The sequence below is a fragment of the Netta rufina genome, assembly GCF_964035555.1.
Source record: "Netta rufina genome assembly, chromosome: 14".
Lineage (NCBI taxonomy): Eukaryota > Metazoa > Chordata > Aves > Anseriformes > Anatidae > Netta > Netta rufina.
This window is the reverse complement of record NC_140137.1, coordinates 7,538,303-7,558,552: the sequence shown is the minus strand read 5'-3', so window position 1 is coordinate 7,558,552 and position 20,250 is coordinate 7,538,303. Positions and strand designations below refer to the sequence as shown.

The following is a 20,250-nucleotide window of genomic DNA, read 5'->3' as shown; positions in this document are numbered from 1 at the left end:
TCTGCTAAATTTGCAGAAGCTGTGCCCGCTGCCAGTCAGCGAGGCAAGTAACGCTGTGTAGGCATCCCCACAGTGGGGCTGCTCAGCGCGTTGCAGGCAGCGGGCTGGTGGCAAGCCCAGCAAAAACGGGACATGGTGGTGAGATGGGTCTGAGGCAGGTGGCTGGGCAGGACTGGATACCTGACATGAAACTTTATTTATTTAATGGTATTTATTTAAAGTTTTAAATAAAGTATTATTAATTAAGTGGTGCTGTGACGTTAGCACCGCACTCTGCACGCTGAAGTGCCCTATTAGAGGGGCTTGTCTGTAGTGTTTTTCATGGGGGCTGTTTTATTAATGCTGGAAATAAACCTCTGCTGTTTAATATTTTGTTACTTCTACGAAATACCACACTAGTGTACTCAGTGTGTGGAGGGAAAAGGGTCGTTTAAATAAAAATAATAATAAAAAAGCTGTATTTAAACCAAGGGAGCGCTGTGCTGCAACCTCAAGCCCCTCCAGAGTGGCACCGTGGCCCCCTTTCCTTGAGGTTGAGACTGAGATTGGGACTGGAACTGGAACTGGGATTGGGACTGGGATTGGGGTCGGTGCCGGGTCCCGCCCCCCTCCCGCTGCCCCTCACAGCCCCCGAGGCCCCCCCCCCCCCGCCCCGCGCCGCGAGCCCGCCGCCCGCAGCCAATGAGAGCGCGGCGCCGCGGGGGCCGCCGGGACTTGTGGTCCGCGGGGAGCCGAGCCCGTAGGCGGTGACCAGAGGGGGCGGAGCGGCCGGTGGCGGTGACGCGGTGACGTTGCGTGCGTGTGCGCGTCTGCGCCTGCGTGTGCGTGCGTGCGCGCGGCGGGGGGGGCGGCGGCGGCGGCGGCGGCGGGGCCTGGCCGGGGCCTGGCGGCGGGCGCGGGGCCGGGGCCGGGGCCGGGGCCGGGGCCGGGGCCGGGGCGGGCGGGGCCGGGGGCGCGGAGCGGAGCGGGGCTGGGCCGGGCCGCGCTGCCCGCCCGCCGCCATGGAGCCCGACTCGGTGATCGAGGACAAGACCATCGAGCTGATGGTGAGTGCCCCCCGCCGCGCGGCCGGCACCGGGCCCGCCGCAACCCCCCCCCCCCCACCCCCCCCTTCACCTCCCCTCATCCCCCCCCGGGTCCCTCCCGCGCTGCCCCCGGCTGGGCCCTGAGGGGGCTCCCCGGGAGGAGGAGGAGGGGGTTGGGGGGGGGCTCCGGGGTGTGCGCGGGGATGGGAGAGGGGCAAAAAAAAAAAAAAAAAAAGGAGATTAAAAAAAAAAATGAAAGCCAGAACTAACCGAAAAAATAAAATAATAATAAAAAAGGGCACGGGCAGGGGGAGAAGGCCACAAGAAGCGGCGCTGAGGGGGGGGCGCTGCAGGCGGAGCGCGGCGGGAAGCGAAAGCGGCCGGCACCGGGACGGGGCCGCGGGGGGGAACGGGGCCGGGCCGGGGCTCTCGGGGCTGGGCCGGGGCTCTCGGGGCCGGCCCCGTTGTGCCGCCGGGCGCCGCTCGCCCTCACGCCCGCAGCCCCGGGCGGTGCCGCAGCGGGGGCCGAGGGGCAGGAGCCGGAGCTGAGGCGCTCCCCGGTGCGCTGGGCTCGGTGGGGACGCCCCCCGTCCTGCTCAGGCGCCTGGCCCGCGATGTGGGGACTTTCTCCGGTGTCACCTGTGCTGCGGGGGCATGAATCCCGAGCCCGCAGCCAGTAGTGAAAGCTGCACCACCGAAGCCCTGGTGGCACCCGCAGCCGTCCCCCCACAGCGGGGCAGGTGGCTGCCGCAGGACGAGGCTGAATTTCCCCTCTGAATTTCCACCGTGAGCACTGAGTTTTCCAGCAGTTTTTCTCCTGCCTGCCCCATTGGCAGCAGGAGGTGCTCAGGTGGCGTTCAGGGCCGGGAGGTTTGTTCGCCTCCCTCGGCTTTCCTGCTCGTCTCTGTTGTGAGCCTTTTCACCAGCCTTGTCTGGGTTTGGCCAAGCTGGCAGAAGCAAACACAACTTCTGAACGCTGCTGGTGGTGGCATCCCCCATTTACAGCTGCATCTAGGAGATGCGCTGCTGTAAAGGCAAATGCTCACTGGGGTATTAAGATCTTTATTATGTAGAAGAAACTTGAAGAAACATATTTTTCTCTTTTTCAAAACGCATTAATTGTCAAATTTTAGTAGGACGAGCAGTTAATTCTGTAGTTCCCCACAGCAGACAATATTTACAAAATGTAGGTGATGGTTGAATTTCATCTCAGCCTTAGTGAGGGCTTGCCTAGAACCACTTGTGTTTAAGTGCACCAGCTTCCCTCGAGTCCCTGGAAGCTGTTTGGAACCAGAGACGTGGCCCAAAGGCTGGGTGCCCGCGTGCTGCAGCAGATGAGATGCTCTGCACCGTGTCTGTAGGGCAGCAGGGCAGGAGGAGAGGCGATAGCGACAGAGCTCACAGGGATCTCAGTGTTTGGTGCAGGCTCCTCTGTCAGCTGTGAAGGGCAGCAGGGAATATCCCAAAGGCAGGGATGATCCTAACGGGTAAGCCCTAACGGGATGCGCTCCTGTTAGAGGATGGCATTGCCAGGAAGAAGATGCGGGTGCTGCTCACTACAGCCAAGGCTTTTCGTGCCCCTCTGCCACAGGAGGTTGTGTTTTGGTGCTTGGTCACTGCCCTCTGAGGCCAGGGGTGAGCCCCGAGTCGCAGAGGTGCAAATGTGTGGTGCAGAGGCTCGGAGGGACGAGTACAGTGCAGCTCTGAGTGGCTGAGAAACAGGAGGGAGCGAGTCAACATGTGAATGGCCCAAAAGTTTCAGAACAGGGTGTTCCAGCCCTCAACCATTCCTGCGCTGGATGGATCATTTGCATTTATTTAAAGAAAAATCACTCATGGAAATAATGCCGGTCTATTTTTAAAGCTGGAATCTAAGAGAAATATTTTAAGGTTTCAGAGTGACAACTTCCATTTGCCGTGCGAGGTTCTCGCTGGCGTGCTGCAGTCGCTCTCCTCCTAGGGCAGCTTAAGGCTGGCGATACGTGGTTCTGGCTCTGTAAATCACGCCGTCCAGCCTTCCCAGTGGTGGCGAGCCCTTGATTTAGTTAGGGCATTTCATTTGTAGATGGTATCGGCCTCCCCAGGGAGGTCCCCGCTGCCTGTGCCCACGAGTTCAGGAGGCTCGGGGCCGCCGGGGCTGACTTGTGACTGCGGGAGGGCCGGGGTCAGGCGGGCAGGTGCTCCGCTGAGGCACCTGAGCACTGCGTCGTCTGGGCTTACCGCTCTGTGCGAGTGGGAAACCGTTAGGAAAGGAGGAGGGAGGAGGTAATCCAGACCAGATGGGGGCTAACCACGCTGCTGGAAGGGCTCTTTCTTCCCCTGGTTGTGATTTTTCTCTGTGGAATTAGGTAACGCTGACCTTTTTGCTCTTCTGAAGCATCAACCTTTTTCCTTGCTGAAGGTGAGGTACCAATGCCGGTTTGTGGAACACCTTTTTTTACCTATAAGTTCAGAGCAGTTTAGGAAATCTGTGCTGTTCAACCCCCCAGTACGCGTTTGTCTCGAGCGCTCGATAAGAGCCTCCTGTCCCCGTGTTCTCAGAGAGCTTCACCTAACCGTGCCTTTGTTTTACCAGCAGGCTTTCAAAGCAGGGGATAATGAGCCTCTTAGTTCGCCTTGATGTGGTTGTAGAAGAGTTCAGAGGTATGAAAAATACATTTTTTCATACAGGTTAAAAAGTTACACAGGCGGGGTGGAACCGTGCGCATCCTGAGCGTGACAGCCCAGCTCCCAGCCTCCTGTGCCCACCGGCACCTCGGGGAGGCAGCGGGTGTGAATCCGCCTGCTCACCGAGCCCGTTAGCAGCTGCCTGCCTGCCGTGTCCTTGATGCTCCCCGAACACAGATCCCTCTGCTGCAGCGTTGGCAGATTGAATTCAGCCCGGCGCTGTGGGAAGGCCCTGCCTGGGAAGCGCCCTGCCAGGCTCGTGAGCAGCGTCTGCCAGCCGTGCCTTAACGCTACGCATGCGGAAAGGGTTTTGCCTTTGTTGGCTAGAGTGTCTCCTAAGTGTCCAGCGGCGTTGAAGTGCCTCGGTAAATAATAAATGAAGAACTACAATCGAGTATCTCGCCAAAAGCCTTTTGGTTTCTCCTGGCGGAGCTTGCACGGGAGCTGCCGGCCCTCATGTTCCACAGGTGATGTCCCAGAGCGAAGCGCTGCGCCCAGGAGCGCTGTGCCAGCAGCCGCTTGGCCCGGGCCGTGCCACCGGTGCCTGCAGCTCCGAGGGTTACTGCAGCTGGCCGAGGCTGTGCCCCAAACTCTGTGCAGTTGTTCAGGGCAAAACAAATGGCAGCGTTCTGCTTGGAGGCTGAAAGACGCCTGCTGCACGTGTCTTGGTAGGAACGTGCCCCCCTGTCTCAGTCAGCACAAGCCAAGCAGACAGTTGCACTTGGTTAAGTTTTTCTGATTCCTCTCAGAGGAATCCTTCAAAGAGTTGACTTCAGTGGCGATAGAGATCCAGATGGACTGGGCAGTGATGGGATTTGCATCCGGAACAAAGGCGGTACTGTTGTGGCTCAAATGTCACCGCTCAGATCTTCGTCAGGCTGGGGGCAGACGGGCAGCTCCTGCGCAGGTTCACAAACGTCGCACGGGCTGCTGGCTGCGCTTTCTCCGCTGGGCTAGCAGAGCGTGCCTTGCAGCTGGCTTTTTTTAATCTTCATTAGCTAAACGAGCAGCGTTGCGAGCTGCATGCCAGGCCTTAAAGCGTGCAGTGAAAAGCGTGTCGAACTGTTTCATACTGGGGGGGGAAAGGGAAATGGCTCGAGCGGGTGTCTCGGGAGGCGGTGGCTGGTGAGGAGGCTGCGTGGAGGGCACGGAGGAGCCTTCGGGGCAGCGGATTTAAGGGCTGTGCTGCTGCAGAGGCCATCAGAGTGACAGCCGCGCTTCAGAGTGCCTGTAAGAGGAAGGAGGAATATATAAAGCGAGTAGATTGCTGTGACTTTGGCAGCGGTGCAGAAAATGGGAAGGAAGAGCTTAAGAAAATGAATTAGAGCTAGGCAACTGAATTCAGAGCCAGCAGAGTGATGATGAAATGAGGGAAGTAGACAAAGAAGTGTGGAAAGCTGTATCTTTGGGGAAGGGTTAGATAAAACAATGGGCTGAGGGGGGCAGCGGGCTGGCGAAGGGAAGAGGGGATGCGGCGAACACAGGGATGCGGAACAGAGGTTGCAAATTAAAAATAAACTCATCTGAAGCAGGGATTTGTACGGCGGCAGCCGTCGGTTTGCCCAGATGAAGGAGAACTGCGCGTGTTCCCCTTGTAGGGAAAGCTCCGATCTGAAATCTCTTCTAGCCCTCAGTAAGGGAAATCTGCAGTTTTTTTGGGAAACCAAATGCTTGTGTTTCACCGAGGGCTCGCTAAATCTCATTTGAGAAGGAGATTTTTCCCTCGATTCAGTTAAATTATCCAGCGTTACTAAATCTGCCTGCCTTTGTAACAGCAGCGAGCAAACGCGGAGCGGCAGGTGAAGTGACCTCGTTGCCCAAAAAGCGCAGGTAACTCCACAGCCTCTGGGCACCTCAGGTACTGGGAAGGTGCCGTGCTGCCTGCGGGCCCTGAATTAGGCTCAGAAATACGGTGCCTGGCTGCCACCGGAGAGGGGGTGGCACCTCGTGGTGCGCTGCAGTGCCCCTCTGACAGACGGGCTCTTGGGGTGCTCCTGCAAAAAGCCATAAAAACGCACCCGCGCCGTTTGTGCCTTCCAGACCGCGCCGACTGCGTCCCTTCGAGGCGTTCATGTTGCTAAAAATGTGGGTGAGCAGTGAGCATTGCCCCAGCACCCCGGCACACCAAACCGGGCTGGCTTCTTGCAGGCTGTGCCGTAGGGAGGCCTGGCGGTGTCCGCTGAAGGCTGGCCGGACGTTTTGGTTTCATCTGTGTTTTCTGAACCGCCTCCGCCACTTGTTCAATCAGCACGTTGTGTGTTTTTGATGTGTTACGTTTTATTGCCGTGGAGTTTAGAGGTCACCGTTTGGCTTTTGCGTTTTCAGTTTCAGCTTCCTGCGCTGCTCGGGGTGCTCGTGCAGCAGCGTGGAACGAAATGGGGCTTGTGGCAAACGTGCCAAGGGGAGACAAACAATGTGTGGGAGAAAATAAGAGACCGTGGCTGCGAGAGGGCTGCTCGGTGACGAGTCGCGTTCTTGTTGTCGTTGCAAGGCAGAAAATAAATTGAAGGGAAAGGAGAATCTGTGCCGGGTTGGTTAAACTAATGCTGATTAATAACAATACTTACATTCCAGCTGTCTTCTCGGGATGATTTCTTCGCACTAATGCTGCTGTTCGTTATGTAATCTGATTTCGCAGTTTGATTTCCATGGTATTGATAATGCTTCGGTGTTCACAGAAAATCCACTTTTTCTGGAAAATCCCTTCCTTCCCCAGTTTCTTGGCGTATTTCTGAGCTCCGTGGTGTGACATCTGACAGCCTACTCCATTTTCCTCTATTACTTTCACACATTTCCCACTATGAGCGGTGCGTGACTGAGACCAGATAATGCAAAAATAATGCAGTGCCTTTTGTGCTTTAATAACAAAAAAAGTGCTGACTTTTTGGAAACTTACTTTGCTTCTCATACAGGCGAAATTAACAACGGGAGCGTTTGGAGGCGTGGTGTTTCTTCATTGCTCGGTTTATCCACATCCCCCAGGAGTTGCATCCCTCTGCTTGTACCCTGCAAAGCTGAAATTTCTGTAGGGAACTGAAGAACAATTCTGCTTCCCAGGCCCGCTTTCCTACACATGCAGACAGAAATCTCTAAGATGTAGGTAGGTACCTGACCCTGCCAGGAACAGGGACCGACGTGCCTTCAGTGTGAACCAGTACAAACCTTTTGGGGTCACCTTTTAGCCGTGCAGCACTGAGAAGAGTTGTTTCCTTCGCAGGCTCGGGGCAGACAGGCAGCTGTATGTTCAGCCTTAGGAGCTGCGTGGCCGCGCTGTAAGTTTCCGGTTGCTGCGAGTCGTTGTGTAGGGAATTTTGGCCCCCAAATGGTGACGACTCGCATCGTGTGCCCTTCTGGGACGTGTGGCTACGTCAGAGCGGCTTGCACAATGCCGCTCTGTTCAAATCTTCTGTCAAGTCATGCCAATTGCAGGGTCTCGGACAAAAATACACGCAGCTTTGTGGAAATCTACGTTCGGAATCTGTTTGCAAAACTGAAGTTACAATTACAGCTTGTGTTTGAGAGAGAATCTTTGAAGCAATTCTATCTGGGCAGCGAAGGACTAGCCAGGGAAACGTGATAGCGGGGCTGTCTCCATCGCTCCGCTGCTTCCAAGAGAAAAATCAGACCAGTGCTGTCACACTCCCTGCCTCTCCTTCTACCATCCTGCTGGCTCCGTTGACTTAGCAAATCAGCACATTTATATAATTTTGATAGCTGTCTTGTTACTGAGGTATATTATGCTCTTAAATTCTGAGTCATATGCCTTGACATCTTAGCGCTTTACTTGGCAGCCTTAAAATTCATAGATTGGGCACGGTGTCAGACTTACAGCCCTGCTCTGCCCTTGAAACGTTGCCCTGTAGCTGTTACCTTACCAGTCACCCTCGGTGAAGATGCTCCTTTCTTCAGGGAGCTCTGGACAGCCGTGCCCATAACTCTTCTCCATCCTTCTCCTTGCAGCTCCTGTCTCAAGGCACAGGGCACTGTTGTGGAGGCCGAGGAACGCTTGGTTCAGTTCTCTGGAGGGACTGGAGAGGAGAGGGAAGGTGGGAGAGGCGGTGTTGACCTGTCCTTCTCTGGATACTGCAGCAGTGTTCTAGGGAGTGCTGTCCCTGATAGGGGAGGTTCTTCTGTAGGTCTGGCCCAAGCCGTTAGGAGATGTGGCTGGGAGGCTCGCAGCCTCCTCACTTTTGGATAGGCTTTTGCTCTTAGTTCTGGCACGGGCACAGTGTGCGCTTCTGCTGGCTTCCTTCTCGTAGGTGTTGCAGCCAAAGCCACTTCACATCTGTCGTTCTTGACTCTGAGCACGCTGCTGAAGTGCTGGCTGAAGCCCCTTCGCCATCTCGCTTAGTGAGGGGCAGCTTTCCCTTACCTCGCTCAGGGGGAGCGTGCCTCACCTTGCTCCTGGGTGCAGGACCTGCTGCAGAGCCGCAGCGATGCTGAGGAGCTCCTGAAGTCAGTGCTCGCCTTCAGGTCGTGTCTTGAAGGCTCCATCTTTGCGCAGCTGGTACGTAAGGGAAGTCAGATCACTCTGGGTCTGGAAAAAGGCAGAGAATCAGGGCAGTGATGTGCTCTAGAGCACGTGGATGGCAGTGAGGAGAAGTGGAGGTGCTTCGCAAAGCTGTGTGCTGCCACTCTAGTGGTCCTTGGAGCGGAGGACGAAGCTTTAGCGTTTGCTCCGCTGTTTGCCCTGTAGTTTCTTCTCGTCTTCCTTAATCTTGGCCAAGCGAGCTGCTGCCCAACACCCTTGTTTTAGGATGGGTTGACGCAGGGTGCGGGACAGAGCGATTTCTGGTCCGTGAGCCCGTTTCTCTGTCTTAGATCCACCAATCCGATGACCCCACTAACGCAGTCGTTGCGGACCGGCAGGGTGTGTAGGCTGCTCGTCTAACAGCGCTAGCAGTACGTGATGGGGATTTCGTTCACGAAAGCAGTAGGTGCACCAAGCTGAAGATGATTGGCTGCTCTCTTTTAACAGACAAGTCTGAGAAGGAAAACCCATTCGAATCCCCTTTCATTCTGGATTGGTGGATCTGAAGCCCAGAAACAAAGTTTCAGGTAAGAAGTCACCCTGTACTATCTCTTGCTGCTTCTGCTTAGATGAGTTTGTCCGCAAATTCAGTATCCTGCTTTAACTGCTTCATGTCCCTTACATACTAGAGCTCACCCAGGTAGCTGCTGAGGCGAGTTTAGAGTAAGAGAAGGCCCAGCCAGTGAACACACACATCAGTAGGGAAGTGCAGGTCTGCCCTGCAGGACGGCCCTAGGACCTGCAGAGCTAGGGAGCAGTATCTGCAGATAAAGGGACACTGAGCAAACAGCTGACAAATCTCGCTTCTGAAGGGAGAAAGCAGCCTTATCAATGGCTTTGTTGAACTTCTCAGTGGAGTTCAGAGAGTAGTAGCTATCTGCTCTGATTTCTGGCCCTGTTTTCTCATGAGAGCTTTAGGGAACTCGCTCCAGCTGTTTGTGTTACGAATCCCAGTAGCTTTACCCCGTGGACATGCCGCTTGAGATGGTGTTGTGGGCAGCGCATGGAGTCAGCCTGGTAAATCCTTAACGAGGTCTCAACTGCAAGTCCTGGTGGTGGTGTTTGAGAGCAGCGCTGAGCCAGCCCTAAGGCAGGGTTTCAGGGAGGTGCCTCAGAGCTGCAGCAGGTTTGTTTCAGAGCAGGGGAGCGTGCTCGTATTTGGAGTCCCCTTACCGAGACTTTGATGTGACTAAAAGGCTACCAGATGATATCGTAAGGATGAGTCTGGGAGGCGTTTGGCTCCCAGATCCCTGGCTGAGAGAGCAAAAAGTGAAGTGCCTTGAACACCTGGTGTGAGCGTGATTCACCCCTCTTAACGCCCAGCTGTACTCCAAGGTAGCGCTTCCATGAACCCGGCCACTTACTGCTAAAGTTAGTAGGAAGCAGGTACGCCTCGATTCCTTCTGATGTTAATAGCCATAACGCTAAGCTGCTTGAGTGCTCTCTTGTAGACAGCCATTAAAACAAACGTGAAGGCCTCGGTATTTAACATACTGTAGAAGAAACTCTTGTAGGTGCTGTTGATATCACGGACTGCGTTAGCTGCGCGTTTGTTTTGCTGGTGTGGTATTTTGTGCAGAAATTAGCCTTGCATTTAATTGATGAATACATCTATAACAAATTATTTGTGCACAGGATACTGTTGTTTCCTGGCCTAGTTTTCTGAGTACTTGAATTTTATTTGGTTAGGGTGGACAAGACTTGGGCACGCTTTTCTAGTACAATTCTTAAAAAAAAAAAAAAAAAAAAAAAAAAAGTCTGAGGGAAAATCAAAGGAAAACGCTTGTTAACCTTAGTCTGCCACATTTCCTGCAGTCTGTTCTAATATCAAACTGGGTTTGTCCCGTGTGCTGACCAGTTTCACCCGGTGAAATAAAATCTTCCCATGGAGCATTTCCCCTTGGGGCGTGCCCTCCTCTGAACTGAGGGAACGGGGAGACAGAAGTGATCTCGACATCTTTAATGATGAAAACTGAAACAAGGAAATAATTTAAATACACTGGGGGTGGGGGAAAGGGGAAGTGTAATTGCGTGCTCCTGCTGATTAAGATCCCCAGCGTTAGGATATTTAATGTTGTATGAAGTGCTTAGCTGTTGAAAACCCAGAACGGTTCTGCCAAAGGCTCAGCTGAACCTGCATGGAAGCATGTGCAGGTTGGAGGCTCAGTTCTTGTCTGGGTTCTGGATCTTGTTTTTTTTAAAGTAAAATGTAACCTGGCTTTCAAAGGCTGTTTAAATGCCCCTGTGCAACATTTAAAATACAGACACCGAATGCAAATCTACCATTTTACTATGTACTAAGCCTGGAATTCATACTTATTTAAACTAGGCAAGTTAAAATGCACGCTGCCTTGTCCAGGCTGTGTTTTTAGATCAGGTTAATGTTTTTGTTAGATTGTGTTAGTCCCTGTCCTTGAAAACTGAATTCAGGAAGAGTCTGAGCCAGCTCGTACAGTTTTAGGCAAGCTTCATCTACAGTTTCGTGAGTATTCAACTTTAAAGTTTCTGCTATTTCAGTTGGCAGTGCTAGGTCTTTTTCCAGTTATGATTTACTATTAGCAGGTGTAGTGCTGTCTGTAGATGTCTGTAGCACCTCTGTTCCTCCTGCATAAGAGAGTAAGAAAGCCAGTTTTCTTTCAAAATGGCTTTTTTATATAATGTAGGATGTGCTAGTGCAGCAAGGAATACTGTAAGTCAGAAGTTTTGCAATTGTTGGAATTGGGGTGTCACTGTATGAAGGAAGCAAAGCTTAACCTAAAAACTGCGTGTTTTGGAAAATTTAGACTGCTTTCAGTTAACAATGAAGAGTGACTACAACGTAAATGTATGAGGGTTTTCTCTGTAGTCTTCTGTGTCCTCCTGAAAACAAGGTACTGCATCTCACGAGTCTTATTCTGATGAATAAATTATAACGGAGTAAGGTTGTTGTTATATGCAAAGAAAGCACTTAATCTCTTCTCCACTGAATCCGTGTTCCTTTTGTAGCGTTCATTTTGTTGTAGCAAACGCATACTTTGATCTTCAGGAGCAGAGCGGGACTGCATTATTGATCACGCTTCTGTGAATTCATTGCCCTATTAGAAGAACTGCGTGGTAATGGAAAATAATTTATCAGATAAATTTCTCCTCATTTGCCTTGCTTTATATTTCCTAATTTCTCACTTAGTGTTTTCCTCCAAATGCAAGAAGCTTACGTGCAGAACTTGAATGACAATTGGGAGGTTGTACCACTGAGCAATGTGAATGGCAATCGTTTTTCTGAATAGATTTTTCTAATGCAAGAGTGACTCAGCTATTGGTTTCCTATTTTTTGAATGATCTACTAACAATAAAGGAAAAATCAAAAGCATTTTACAAGAGAAGATGAGCTTACTGCTCCGATACTTATTTTCAAGAAACTCATTTTTAACTTCCCTAGTTCTCCAAAGCACAGAAAGAAACCCAAGAGCAAGCTAAATCTTTTGTACAAGGACAACTTTCTTGACCTGAGAATGCAGCTGTTCTTAAAGCAGAACATGTGAGAGAAACTCCTTGCATTTTGGAAATGCATTGTAAGAATGGTACTCGGACAGCCTTCCAAATCAGGCACTCAAGTCTGGACGTGAGATTGCATTTTGTCTGTGGAAAAGGTAGTGATGCGATGCCACCACTTCCAGCTTGTATGGAGCATGTGAGCACACCCATCTCTCAAGGGACATCTTGGTTTTGAAATGAAAAAGAGTACGAAGTACTGCTATTGGTCTCATCCCAGTTGTTTCGTTTCAGAGTACCTCAGCAAAGGTACCAAGCGTGCCAAAATGTGCAGCGCAGTGAATGTGGTACCGTGCCAAGCCAGGCTGTCGCTTGTGGAACATGCTTATTCGTGTTACGTGCATGCCCCCACACTTCGTTTCCGATCAGATATTCACAATGACAAGTATACTTTGACACTCTTCATTCTCTCTGTCTTGCAATACTCAGAGCACTTGTTCCGATACCTAGTTGTTGCAGCACTGTTCTGCTCACAGATGGTTTGAATGAATTGCGTAAGGTACCGACAGCAGGTAAGAGCTAGAGGGTGTCCCAGCTAGCACAAGGGGCCGGGGCTTGCTGAGTAGTTGGCAACTGTTCCTTGCTGAGTGTAAAATAATGCTGAAGGCCTTTGAACAGCGTTACTGCTTTATATTTTTTTTTATTGAGCTTAATGCAGATTTTTGAGAAATCTGGGCTTGATACTAAATTTGACTCGGGAGCCTAAAACTTGCATAAAACGTCCTGGCTGTCTGCAAGTCGAGCAGCGCTTGTGGGCCTGCCCCTCTGTGCAGCACTCCGTCTGAGCTAGCAGTGGCTGCGTCACTTGCAGGCACAGAACATTTTAAGTATCAGCGGTTACCCCGTGTATTTATCAATCGAGAGGGCTAATGGAAATAAAAAAGCATCAGTTCTGTTGGTCCGGGCCTACATCAAAGTAAACCACACGCCCATTACAAACGTAGAGTTGCCCATGAGTTTCTGACAACTAAAAGCGTGAGGAGTTCAGAGTGAAGGCTGAAGGTTTTTGGTTGTACCTGACTCTGCCAGGCTGAATCTATTCATAGCTCTACAGAAATCATAGAGTAGAACTGTTAAGGTTGGAAAGGACTTCCAAGAAATGCAGAACACGAGCTAAACTTCCTGAGGAGCTGCTTTGTTTTCACAAGGAAGTTGGGAAAAGCACTTCAGAATTTGGGAACTTGAATGATTTGTTAGGTACTTGTGCTCAATTTTGATCGTGTAATAAACTGTGTAAGAAAGAAAGCAGTGGCAGAGGGAGTGAATGCATATGGTTAGCAATGCTTCTTGAAAAATGAAGTTTATTAGACAATTCATTTGTTTTTCTGTATTTCTCTTCAAAATTCAAAAGTACCTCCCTTCCCCATTCTCTTTTCAGCTGTCTAGAAACCTTTTCAAAAGCAAGGATATTTTAACCTTAAGAACAGAACCTCAAAATCTGTAAATGTCCCACGACACATTTTGAATCCTTAAATTATTTTATATAAAGGAAATGGATGTAGTTTTGGTGGAAATGCTTGAGGTCAGAGCTATGATACTTTATGAAAGTTCTACTGAGAAGGCCTTGTGGTGCTGATGCTTTCTGAACTGTGACACCGCAGCGTTTCCATCACTGGTCATAAAGTGTGTGTTAGCTCCACCAGGAGCACAGGCTCTAGTCCATATGCATTTCTTGAGCCAACTTGGTATAAAATTGTGAATGTTTCTGTTTGGATGTGAGTTCTAATTTTAAATGCACTGAAACCAAAGGTTTCTGGACATTTTACAGGGCTTTAACTCAACGCTGCTCTGCACCTGTGCGACGTCCCAAGTGAACAGAAACTTTACATTGTCCAGGGGCTGCTCAATTCTTTAACCTTTATCCTAAGAAGTTATTACCTCCAAATTTGATTTATCAGAACATTGCTGCATGCTTTACTATTCGTATAACAAGTTCTTAGCATCTAACCTGAAAGACTTAAAAGCATATTCCTTTTTTTAACTGTTAAAGATTTAAAATTTTGCGTGGAATGCAAATTCAAATCTTTGCATACTTTTTTTTTCAATTTGTGACTTAAGATTGAAACCTAAATCTTGAAAGGTCGTTCCTGAGGCTGGCTTACTAAAGCGTTAAGGTATTAATTTGTTTGAACATAAACATAAGGTATCCAGAAGGGCAGAACAATGGTTTCTCTCTGTATTTATTGTTTCAGCATCATTTGCTCCTTGCTGTGACTCTGGAGAGCCCCTCTTGCATCCATTTGTTGCTCCCCTCTGAGTATTGCCTTCAGAGGAGCACAGCAGCCTTGATATGTCACCTAAAACTCTGCAGTTAGAATTAGCTTTAAAACTTGAGGTTTGGCTTTATCTTAACCTCCATGGTTTTGCCTGCCAGCGCGACTGGTGCTGGTGTAAATGTGCACTGAATGTGAGGCCCACCAGCCAGGGAAAACACCCACGTGCTTTATGCACTGACATGAAATTCATTCAGTATCGCAACTTTTTTTTAAAAACAAACAAAAAGCCCTTTCAGTAAGATATTCCATACTTCTGGCCTCAGCCACAGAGATCTGTGGAGCAGGAGCTGACTTCCTAAAGTTTGGTCTTTTTTTTATTTTTGCCATTTTTGTTTTTTGTCCTGGATGACCTAGCTATTTTTGTCTGCAGTGCACTGGGGACCAGCACCACCATCTCTAGGACCAGTACTCTGTGCAGTGAGTTTTATGCACTTCTCCTGTTCCCTTTCCCAGTTTTTATTAAATTGTGCTGCAGCTCCCTGGGATCCTGATGAAAGGCAAGTGGAAAGCGAGGGTATAAGTTCAGGTCCTTGTTATTCACAAATTAGAAGCCTTAATACGCTGCTGTGGTTTTATTTATAACCAGCAGCTCGTACGCAGACAGGGTCAAGAAATAACATGTCAGTGAGGCACACAAATATTTGCACATTCCTGGTTTAGTGTGAAGTAGAATGCAATATTTAATTTGTAGGATTGTGCAATAGCATTGCTGCAGTTAAGTGTCCAGTGGTTTTTAGAAATCCTTTTATTCAGGGTTTCGTAATGCCGTGGAGAGGTTTTTGTGTGGCTTACGCTTGGCATGGAAGTGGCCTCCTTGTCTAATGTGTTATGAACTAAATTAAAAAGTGATTCTCGAGTTACCCGCATTTCTCTTAAGTTCTTAATATTCAGCTTGCTTAGCGAAAGTAATTGCTAAAGGCCAGCACAGGCTGATGGCCTAAACCAGCGATTTTTAGCTTGTGATTTGTGGGCTCCTGAAGTCCACTGGAGGGCTGATGGGACCTGGCAAGTCTGCACGTGTAGGTTGATCACACACGGTTCTGTGCATTGGACGTGGAGGTGTTAGGGGAGAACACTGTTTTGAGTTGTGATCAGTGACTTCTAAGTGACGTGAGCAGAATTAACGTTTTTACTGGGCCTCTGTATTTGAAAACTCAAAAATTTCTTTAGGCTTTAATAAGTGCACTGAGCGTTGATGGCTCAGTGTTGCTGAAACACCATCAAGAAACTGTGCCAAATAGGATCCAATGATGACACGGGGCAGAAAGGAAGCTTTCTGTGCCTGTGTACGCTTTTCAGGTAGAACTGTAAGGTCTGAATAAGGTCCGACATCTTCAATATCATAATAGATTTGAACAGCACATCCCCTGTCTTTAAACACAATCTTTTTTTGACCATCTTCTTGAAATTGAGATTAAGATTCTGACCTACTGGGTTGATTGGTAGCTAACAAAGAACTCCTGTTTCTTTAAGCTTTAAAGAATCTTTTAATAATCTCAAACTCGCCTATTTTGATATTGAAGGAAAAGACCTTGCAATATAGCATTAATAATTTTATTTTTACCTGCTGGGATCATTCTTGTCTTGTTTTTGCTTTAATTTCTCTTAAGCACAGGGACTGAAGTCTTACACTTCCTTGTGTTTTAGTCGTTAGATATGAAACAAAAATTGAAATAAAGGTTGAAATAAATTGAAATCAATTCCTCAGTTGCTCTGGGTTCCCTCCTGCCCCTCCCTGCTGGCACAACAAGGGTCTCCCCAGGTCTTCACCTGGGGTATTCTGCTTCAGCTGTGACCTGTGGGATTGGCTTGTGATGATTTGGGCTTTCTCACAACTAAATTGGAAGCCCACATGAAAAATGCTGAGAGCCAAATTTTGGAGCTGGCTTTGTGATGGTAATTGAATCCTTTTCTCTAGCTTTCTCTGGTGGTTGTGCAGTTACTATTGTACCCTTAAAAGGAACTGTGGAATAACATCACCGAGCTGTAAAAGGGCTGCAGGGTCTGTCTGCAGTGAACTTCTCCAGCTTAAGCAGTGAAACACTTCCAAACTTTTCCTCCCTTGTAGTGTCAGCAGCGTGGAGTCGGGTCGTGAAGCCTGGTTCCTTTGGGCTCGGGTGGTGGTATGAGTGATTAACGGTGGTAGGGCATAATTTGGCTTACAGGATACATGTAACTGGTAACACCCCCATAACCCACTAAAGCAGCAGGATGCTATGTCTTAAGGAAGCAGAACTTGGTCTTGCAGCCCAAAGGTAGCCAGGTGGCCTTCCTCTTCTAAAGCACACGCTTAGGTTGGGTCAGTGCCCCGATACATGGACCGTGACCTCAGGAGTTAACGTAGGCTCTGCCGTCAGAACAAATGAGCACAAATTGTTTGGGAAAGATGAGACGGGGTGGGGTGCTGAGCCTTAATTCCCCCAAATCCCCAGGCCCATGCTCTGGGGACTTGCCCCTGCCCTTAACCCACATCGTTGGGCTTCTGGCCCCGTGCTGCCGCACCTCCCATCCTGCTATGGGGTTGTCACTGCCACCCTGCACTGAAGCCTGCAGGCTGCAAACGAGGGAAATGAGCTCGTTATCCTTGGTAGGGCAGAGGGACGAGGGAAATGAGCTCGTTATCCTTGGTAGGGCAGAGGGACGGCTCGCTTTCTGCAAAGGATCTTCAGTCGTTATTTTACCCTTGGCCACTAACCTCGTGCTGAATGTAGAAATGCCGTAGATAAGTACCCACGTTAACGTACTAATGAGTTGCCTGCCTTGAGTGATTTGTTGTGGCATCTAACTGCTTCTTCTCTTCCTTCCTTTTTGTCACCCTGCAGTGTTCTGTGCCAAGGTCTTTGTGGCTAGGCTGCTCCAACCTGGTAGAGAGCATGTGCGCACTGAGATGCCTGCAGAGCATGCCCAGTGTCAGATGTCTCCAGGTGCCTTTCTTCTTTCTTGTTGTAAATGTTATGCGTATGCTGTTGAACATTGTTAAACTCTCAGGACTCTGTTTAATCAAACTGTTAAGTCTGCTAAATGTTTTTTGTGCATCCTTTGCTGAAACCTTCTACTTAACTGCATTGTAGGAGTGCACCTTAAGCGGGCTTTCTGTACAGTAGGATCTCTGCGGGAGGGGGAGAGCTTTTGTGTTTGATTGCCTGTTTACTCAAGTTGTGATATAAGTAGCATAGTTGTGCATGTTGCCTGCTATGTTTTGCTTTCTTGTTTAATTTAAAAAAAAAAATGCAATGAGCTTTGCCATTTCTCTTAAATTGCAATGAACTGCATAGCCTGTGATATTTGTGTGATTTGATTTAGAAAGGGTAAGCTTTTTACTTTCCACCAAGTATGATGCTGGTTACAGCCTTACGGTTAGTCATTGCGCATGCCTGACCGCGGAGTAGTTAGCGCGGAGTCGGGGGGAGCCTGTTGGTTAACAGAGTAACTAACTCAGCCCCGTAACTGCTCAGAAGGGAAGAGCAAGGGGTGGGGGTCACTAAATCAAGCTCTGCTCTGCTTCTAGTAAAATGTTACAGCTGGGCCTGTGTAATTTGTAGATGGGGGATTTGCTTGTGTTTCTTTACAGGTGGGGGAGGGATTGAAAAAGATAAGTAATGAAAAGGAGATTTGGATACCAGTGAAGTTCTCACCTCCCAGGATATTTGCCTTGGAAAGTCAATGTATGGTGACTGTGGCACTTCCTGGAGTGTTGCTGAATGTAAAGTTTTTAGCAGAACATAATTATTATTAAATATTAGTATCTTTTAGAACACAATAGCATTACTCAGTGGTTCAGTCTCTCATGTGTACAAAACGAATGCTTAAGTTTTCATTCACAAAGCAATTTCTTGTAAGCAAATTGAGTTCTGTTTGCAGCCAGCACATTTAAGTTCAGACACTGGATAACACGAATGTCTTGCCTTAGAGATTAACTGTGTGTTTAAAAACCTCTCCTCTTGCATGCAAAATGTTCTGGCAAATTTACATTTCAAATCGAAGTTTCAGATTTTCTGTTAAAATACAACCGTTTTCTGTTTGACTGCTTTGTTTTCAATTTGGAAATACTATTTTGCAGGGAAAAAAAATGTCCAAGATAAATGTTTGGGCGGGTAATAGAACCTTACAGAAATCAGTGCTGCATCACGGGCAAATCATGGGTATCACCAGGCACGACCGTGTGAGTCACGGAGGTTTGGGGATATTTGCAAGCTAGCTCTAGTGTGAGACCTTTCTGTTCTCTTTCCCTGCTCCTCAACACTCACCCTCCTGTTGGAAAGGTAAAATAAAACTTTCAGCAATGGGAATTTCTCTTTTCTTGTGGTACCTGACTTGCCCATGGCCAAAGAGCGTCTCAGAGCTGTGCAGCGGGCACTCGGAGCTGAGGTGGTGCTGGGGGGCCCCGAAGCCTTTCCAGCCCTTCCCAGTTTGTCGCTTCCTCCTAGCTGTGTTGGAGCCGTGGCATCATTAGAAACCGTGGCTAACGAAGCCGTCAGGTCAGGACGTGTCACTTGGCAAACGTCAAATGTGTGTTGTGTGCGGGAGTTGTTGCGGACCTGTGGGCTGTGCTGCCAGTCATCAGACACAGACAGTTTGTGCAGGCCTCCTGCTCCGTGTGCTGACAAATTCTGGTACTAAATTGCATCCCAGCAAGTGTAAGGGCGTTGTTGAGGCTGGTGGGATTGCTCTGAGGCTGGCTGGGTGCGTGGAGAGTGGCCGTGTTGTGTGCCCGGCCCGTTCCCCTCGTGCCTTCCTGCTGGCCGGGCCCTGTGCCGAGAGACGGAGAGGGAAGGCAGGGTTTGGGTTTGAATTGTGTTCTGAAATAAAGGTCTTGGGTGCGTGTGGAGAAGTTTGATTTTTGTTTTGCGTGTAGAACTGCAACCAGGACCAAGAGTTCTTGAATCTCTTAGAAGCATCTGTGAGAGATATTTTAAGAAAAAAGTTCTCCTTTCAGGCGTGTGACTCAGTGATGTCCCAAGGGGAACTTGGAAGTGAAAGTGGCACCAGCTGTCTTTCCCCATTTTTTATTTGGGCACCGTGACTTGCCCTTTGTTGTTTCTTAAGCTGTGAGCCCCCGTCTGGAAGCAGGTAGGGCGCGTGGAGCAGGAGGCGTGCGGTCATTCAGATCGAGTGATGCTGCTGAGCAAGCTGAAGGAGGGAAATAGAGAAGCTTTTCAGCGAGAGGAAGGAGTTATTTGGGTGTTGTATCAGCTGTCTGTATGTGTTGTGTGTGGAGAGCAGTTAGTGCTGACCAGAGCAGGAAGGAGCCCTCGCCCAAATGCTGGAGCCCCTGCAGAACGTCTCTGGGGTGCTGTGCCCAGTCTCAGCCCTTGCCCGTGGAGCCTCCGAGAGTGCTTGGTGTGGCAGAAGGCAGCAGAGCTGAGGTTTACCCCGGCCTTTTCACAGTGCTGTTAGCAGTAATGAAACCCAACTGGGCTCTTCTGAAATTCTGCTGTGACATTTGAGCAGAAATCCCCTGGTGCCAGTGGGTTGGGTGGCAGCGTTACAATTCCTTACAGTTAGCTTCACAGAATAGAATGGCTTGGGCTGGGAGGGACCTCAAAGTGCCAACCCCCTGCCGTGGGCAGGGATGCCACCCCCCAGATCAGGTTGCTCAGGGCCTTGTCCAACCTGGCCTTGAGCACCTCCAGGGATGGGGCATCCGTCTCTGGGCAGCCTGTTGCAGTCCTTCACCACCCTCTGAGTGAATAATTGCCTCCTAACCTCTCATCTAAATCTCCCCTCTCTTAGTTTAAAACCATTCCTCTGTGTCCTGTCAATACCTGATGGAGCAAAAGGTCGATCTCCATCTTTTTTAGAAGCCCCCTTTAAGTTCCGAAAAGCCACACTGAGGTCTCCCTGAAGCCTTCTCCAGGCCGAACAGCCCCAGCTCCCTCCTCCTTCTTTCACAGCAGAGCTGCTCCAGCCTCTGATCACCTTTGTGGTCTCCTCTGGACCCACTCAGACTGCCCCACATCCTTGTGCTGGGGGCCCCAAAGAAAGAGCCCCCAGGATACAGTCGTATTTTGTATTCTCTGCTTCTCTCATGCAGTGAAATACCTGCTTTGTTTCTACAGTTTTCTGGACACATTTTCCCCCTCTGCTTGCTGTTAGTGAATGGAGAGAGAGACATCACTAAATAAAAAAGAATACCTATTGTGGTATTGAAGTTTGCTCTCATCCTTGCTTCCAGCATAATGAATATTGTTTGGAAATAGTCCTTGACACTTACTGTCAC

The 20,250-nt window shown here is 49.5% G+C and overlaps 1 protein-coding gene across 5 annotated transcripts in view; it reads left to right on the top strand.

Moving 5' to 3' along the window:
• The first annotated feature begins 935 nt into the window (after positions 1–935).
• FBXW11 (F-box and WD repeat domain containing 11) overlaps positions 936–20,250 on the top strand; it is a 72,534-nt gene continuing 53,219 nt past the window's right edge. Inside the window, exons 1-2 of one of the 5 annotated variants that reach the window (XM_084295139.1) lie at positions 945–1,046; positions 8,671–8,750. Coding sequence is in view for 2 of the 5 variants with exons in the window: in XM_084295136.1 (XP_084151262.1) it covers positions 1,002–1,046; positions 16,853–16,954 (147 nt within the window). In the remaining 3 variants the exon portion in view is untranslated. Of the gene's footprint in view, positions 1,047–6,776; positions 6,793–8,670; positions 8,751–12,249; positions 12,267–16,852; positions 16,955–20,250 lie in introns of those variants that run through there. The other 4 variants (XM_084295136.1, XM_084295140.1, XM_084295137.1 and 1 more) reach the window with 4 other exon arrangements.